At 46.4% G+C, this 5779-nt stretch overlaps 1 protein-coding gene across 1 annotated transcript in view; it reads right to left on the minus strand.

Annotated features, from left to right (window-relative positions):
• The window catches only part of DRC2 (dynein regulatory complex subunit 2), a 10095-nt gene extending 5537 nt beyond the window's left edge, over window positions 1-4558 (minus strand). The window contains exons 1-2 of the mRNA XM_025882708.2: window positions 4426-4558; window positions 3698-3865 (exon numbers count right to left, since the gene is read on the minus strand). Coding sequence (XP_025738493.1) covers window positions 3698-3865; window positions 4426-4557 — 300 coding nt within the window. The 5' untranslated portion in view covers window position 4558. The remainder of the gene's footprint in view (window positions 1-3697; window positions 3866-4425) is intronic.
• Between the last annotated feature and the right edge of the window lie 1221 nt (window positions 4559-5779).

A 5779-nucleotide genomic window follows, 5' to 3' on the forward strand; every position in this document is an offset into this window, starting at 1 on the left:
ATCATGACCTGAGCCGAAGGCTCAGGTCATGATCTTGGAGTCCCGGGATCGAGTCCCGCATCGGGCTCCCTGCTCAGCAGGGAGGCTGCTTCTCCCTCTGACCCTCTTCCCTCTCGTACTCTCTCTCTCTCATTCTCTCTCTCTCAAATAAATAAATAAAATCTTAAAAAAAAAAAAAAAAGATCCTGTTTCATACCATACATTTAGGTGAAAATAGCCCTGCATAGAGGTTGTGATAGTTTATAGTGAGTGACTCAAGGTGCCTGATCATGTAGGCATTCACTAAATCCTCGTTTTGTTGTTGTTTCATTCATTTTTTTTTTTAATTTTATGTTTAAGTTATCTATACACCCAATGTGGGGCTCGAACTCACAAGCCTGAAATCAAGAGTCGCACGCTCCACTGACCAAACCAGCCAGGCACCCATTTCATTCATTTTAATTTTAATTTGTTTTACTTTTTTGAATAGGTAATAGACTCACATTATTCAAAATGGCTGGTTTTACAGAACCTGGAAGTCATTAATATAAAAGTGATATTTAAAGTCAGGGTAGGGGTACCTGGGTGGCTCAGTTGGTTAAGCAACTGCCTTCGGCTCAGGTCATGGTCCTGGAGTCCCGGGATCGAATCCTGCATTGGGCTCTCTGCTCAGCAAGGAGTCTGCTTCTCCCTCTGACCTCCCCCCTCTCATGCTCTCTCTCTCTCTCAAATAAATAATTTTTTAAAAATTAAAAAAATAAAGTCAGGGTAATGAGGGGCACCTGGGTGGCTCAGTCGGTTGAGTAGCTGACTCTTGGTTTCAGCTGGGGTTGTGAGATCGAGCCCTGCGTCAGGCTCTTCACTTGGTGAGGAGTCTGCTTGAGATTCTCTCCCTCTCGCCCTCCTCCCACTCGTGTTTGCTCTAAATAAATAAATGAATAAAATCTAAAAAAAATTAAGTCAGGGTAATGAGCACAACTGTCTAGGCCCTAGACACCTGGTTAAAGGGTGAGATGGCCAGACTCAGAAACGTGGGAAATGGGGGTGCCTGGGTGGCTCAGTCGGTTAAGCGACTGCCTTCAGCTCAGGTCATGATCCCGGGGTCCTGGGATCGAGTCCCGCATCGGGCTCCCTGCTAGGCGGGGAGCCTGCTTCTCCCTCTGCCTCTCTCTCTCTCTCTCTCTCTCTGACTCTTATGAATAAATAAATAAAACATTTAAAAAAAAAAAGAAACGTGGGAAATGTTAAAGTTCAGGCATTGGAGAGAGGAAGATAAACTCACAAAGAGGATTCGCTATATATCCCAGAGGCAGGAGAAAAGCCAGGAAAGAATGGTGTCATGGAAACCAAAGGGGAGTTTCAAGGAGGGTGCTGTGACCAAGAATGTCAGTGCCACAGGGGCACCTGGGTGGCTTGGTTGAGCATCTGACTTCGGCTTGGGTGGTGATCTTGGAGTCCTGGGATCAAGTCCCACGTAGGGCTCCTTGCTCAGTGGGGAGTTGGCTTGGCCCTCTCCCTCTGCCCCTCCCTTCTGCTCGGGTTCTCTCTCTCTCTCTCTCTCTCAAATAAATAAAATCTTTTTTAAAAAGTCCGTGCCAGGGGCGCCTGGGTGGCTCAGTTGGTTAAGCGACTGCCTTCGGCTCAGGTCATGATCCTGGAGTCCCGGGATCGAGTCCCGCATCGGGCTTCCTGCTCAGCAGGGAGTCTGCTTCTCCCTCTGACCCTCTTCCCTCTCATGCTCTCTATCTCTCATTCTCTCTCTCTCAAATAAATAAATAAAAAATCTTTTAAAAAATAAATAAATAAATAAATAAATAAATAAAATAAAAAGTCCGTGCCACAGAGGAGTCGGATTAGATGAAGACTAAATGATGAAAAGTATCCGTGATTCGAGTCTGGTAGTCTTTACCAGAGCAACCTCCTAGGGAAGAGTGGAAATCAGATGTGGGATGCAGGATAAACAGGAAGTGAAGAAGTGGAGATAGCAGGTGAGTGACATTTGCACATTTAACACGTGCAGGTTCGGTTATTCAGGAATGACCCTGAAGGTGCTTAATTAGCAGTGTGTGATTTACCTAAGGTGGGGACTTGTAAGCATTAGCTACATAGCTGGAAGCTAGCTGGCTTAAGGGTGAGCCTGACCACTGCTCAGCATCCCTAAATGAACACTGCTCGTTCTCTTCTTAGCAAGTATTTGATAACTCTCAATAAGGGTCTAAAGAAGTCACTTGAAAAGCCATAAGGTATAACTGGTGGGGTAAAGAATTCTAATGTATAATGGTTTTTGCAAATTTGGGGACTCTTAATATGTATCATTTGAAGCTTGCCCAGGTCTACTGAAATTTTTTTCCCTCAGGAGTTAGGCTGTGAAGGAGAGATGCGTCTTTTCAAGAGGGGGCATGCCACGCTGACAATGTATATTTTGCTGTTACTGTGGGATTTCTGTTGTTGTTTTAAGATAGAAAAGACTGAGGAGGGGCGCCTGGGTGGCTCAGCTGGTTAGACGACTGCCTTCGGCTCAGGTCATGATCCTGGAGTCCCGGGATCGAGTCCCACATCGGGCTCCCTGCTCAGCAGGGAGTCTGCTTCTCCCTCTGACCCTCTTCCCTCTCATGCTCTCTCTCTCACATAAATAAATAAAATCTTTAAAAAAATTAAAAAATAAAAAAAAGACTGAGGAGTCAGTAAACAGAGGTTAAAAATGGGATAAAAGAAGGGATATAGCAAAATCCCTTAGAAAAGAATATGGTGTGGATTCAACAGTCTCCCAAGAGCATATGGCTGATTGAGTTGCTTAGAGATCCATAACTGCTCTTACCCGTGGAGATCTCAGATTCATCCAGGGCCACTGAACTTTGAATCAAAGAGACCAAACAATTTGGTTAAATAAAGCACTGGAGTAGGAATCCAGAAACTCATGCTCTGGTTCCAGCTTTCTTGCTGACTGGCTGTGTGACACTGGGCAAGCCAGTTCCCCTCTCTGGAACGGAGTCTTCTCACAGTGAAGTGAAGATGCGAGACTAAGTTCAAGTCATTGGGTGATGTCTGCTGTGCCTTACAACTCTAACATTGTACAGTGCTGGTTTCAGGCAGTAGATGACCAAGGAAGATGGGTACGCTGAAGCAGGGGAGAGGGAGGACAGCCCAGTAGTCCACTTGTCATTTCAGTGAAAACTGGTATTACTAATGCCCGCTTCCTCACGGCCTGCATCTTGTGAGGGCTTTAGGTTGATTAGAAAATTAGGGGCGGGGCGCCTGGGTGGCTCAGTTGGTTAAACGACTGCCTTTGGCTCAGGTCATGATCCTGGAGTCCTGGGATCGAGTCCCGCATCGGGCTCCCAGCTCAGCAGGGAGTCTGCTTCTCCCTCTGACCCTCTTCCCTCTCGTGCTCTCTATCTCTCATTCTCTCTCTCTCAAATAAATAAATAAAATCTTTAAAAAAAAATTAGGGGCGCCTGGGTGGCTCAGTCGGTTAAGCGTCCGACTCTTGATTTCAGCTCAGGTCATGATCTCAAGGTTGTGAGATGGAGCCCCACGTCAGGCTCCACTCTGGGCATGGAGGCTGCTTGAGAGTCTCTCTCTCCCTGTCCCTGTGCCCCTCCCTATCCCTCTCTCTTTCTCCCCCCAAAAAATGATTCATAAATTAATTCAGTAGGCCCATTCTATTGAAAAGATCAAGGCAGCCAGGTTCAAGTGTTTCACTGGGAGGAGCGCCTACCTTGATGACACTGTCCTTGCAGTCCACCACTCGTTCAAATGTTTGGCTGAGGATCTCAATGTCCTTATGAAGCTCTCTGGTCTTGACCTCCCTAAGGACGGTTCTCCACTGTGTGTTAATCTTGTTAAGGTTCAGAGCACTATTGTGCTCCTCCTTGGCCAGCTTGTCCTGTATGAAGGAATAAATACACCCCAGGAGGGCAGGGCCTAAAGCCTTGTTATGGTAAAACAAACAAGATCACAGGTTGTCACTGACACCTTACCCTTTGTCTTTTCTGAGAGACCAAAGTTCCTGATGACTAACACTCAGGGAGTTCCTGTTCTTGTTTTTGGGAGGGTCTGAAGTAAGACAGAAACAGCCTGATGGCACTTTGGGGAGGGCAAGGGTGAATTTCCTTCAGGTGAAGACATCAGAGCAGGATGTTGTTTATAATCTCCAGGGAGTATATCAGAATTTCAGACCGCTCAGACAGCTGATAACACCTACTGTCCCAGTCTGGGGCTCAGTTGTGACCGTCAACCTCTATACCACTTGCCCCCCTCTGTGCTTCACAAAGAACTGCCTCCTCCCCAAACAATGTTGCCAGAAACCAAAGTATATTTGGGTTTCAAGATTTCCGGAGGAGGGGAGGCCAGCATGAAAACAGGCTGCCACAATGAGAGGGTCAAGGCGCAGGGCCAGTGCAGGGAGTGGGTGGGGTTGGGCAGAGTAATGCAGAAAGCCATCACCTTCAAGAACTGGCTCAGGAGCCTCTCTTTCTTCTTGGCCATCTCCTCCTCTGCCAGCAACTTCTGCTGAAACAGAAGCAGCTGCTCCTCATCGGACAGGGGCAACTTGGCCTTTTTCCCTTTCTTAGGCATAGCTGGGGGCGGGGGAGCGTGGATCTAGGCAAGGATCCTCAGTCTGCTTTGTTCAGCTTTAGAAGAAATAGGAGGAAAACGCCCCAGAAAAGGGCCTTACGGAACTGCCCCTGGATGGTAGCGCGACCTTAGATCTTAGCCCTTCCACAAGAGAGAGCGCCTGGGATAGCAGCGAGGCTGGGGGTCTGGAGCCAAACGCATCTCCGTCTCCTAGCAACGGGGATCTCGCCAAGATGGCGCTGTGAAAGGCTAGGAGGAGAGACTCTGGCTTGGAACGCCCTCTGCTGGCTGGAGGACTGCAGTCAGTTTTTTTTTTTAAGAGAGACCGTTTTACCTCTCAAAAGCCGTAGCCTCCTCCCTGAACATCTTAAAACTTTTTATTGTGTGTGTGTGGCGGGGGGGGGTTGTTTTTCATTGCATGTCTATATTTTAGCATACAGGTAATAACAAAGTTTGGAGGGAAATGTGGAGAAGTGAGAACCTTCACGCTTTGCTGGTGGGAATGTAAAATGGTGTAGCCACTTTGGAGAACAGTTTGGCAGTTTCTTAAAATGTTGAACATAAATTTACTGTGTGATCCAGCAGTTTCACCATTACATATCAATCTAAGAGAAGTGGAAACGTATCCACACAAAGACTTGCTTAGGAATGTTCTTAGCAGCATTACTCATAATAGCCCAATTGGAAACAACCCAAATGTTCGCCAACACGTGAATGGGTAGACAAAATATGCTCTTTTCATACAATGGAATACTATTCAACAATAAAAAAGGAACAAATTATGTATGCATACTACCACGTGGATGAACTACAGAAACATGCTCAGTGAAAGGAGCCAGACAGAAGAGACCACATATTGTAAGTTTCCATTTATATGAAATATTCAGAAAAGGCAAAGCTATAAAGTCAGAAAGTAGACTACTGATTGCTTGGAGGAGGGAGAGGGGAGATTAAGGTTAAATGTGCATGAAAGATCATATTGGGTTGATGAAAATGTCCTAAAATTGGATTATGGGGGTGTCTGGGTAGCTCAGTTGGTTAAGTGTCAAACTTTTTTTTTTTAATAAAAATTTTATTTATTTATTTAACTGACACAGAGAGAGAGAGAGAGAGACAGCTAGAGAAAGAACACAAGCAGGAGGAGTGGGAGAAGGAGAAACAGGCTTCCCGCCAAGCAGGGAGCCCGATGCGGGGCTCGATCCCAAGACCCTGGGATCATGAC

Source organism: Callorhinus ursinus, unplaced genomic scaffold (assembly GCF_003265705.2).
Source record: "Callorhinus ursinus isolate GAN/ISIS: 27379988/994484 unplaced genomic scaffold, GSC_fseal_2.0 scaffold44, whole genome shotgun sequence".
Taxonomy (NCBI): Eukaryota; Metazoa; Chordata; class Mammalia; order Carnivora; family Otariidae; genus Callorhinus; species Callorhinus ursinus.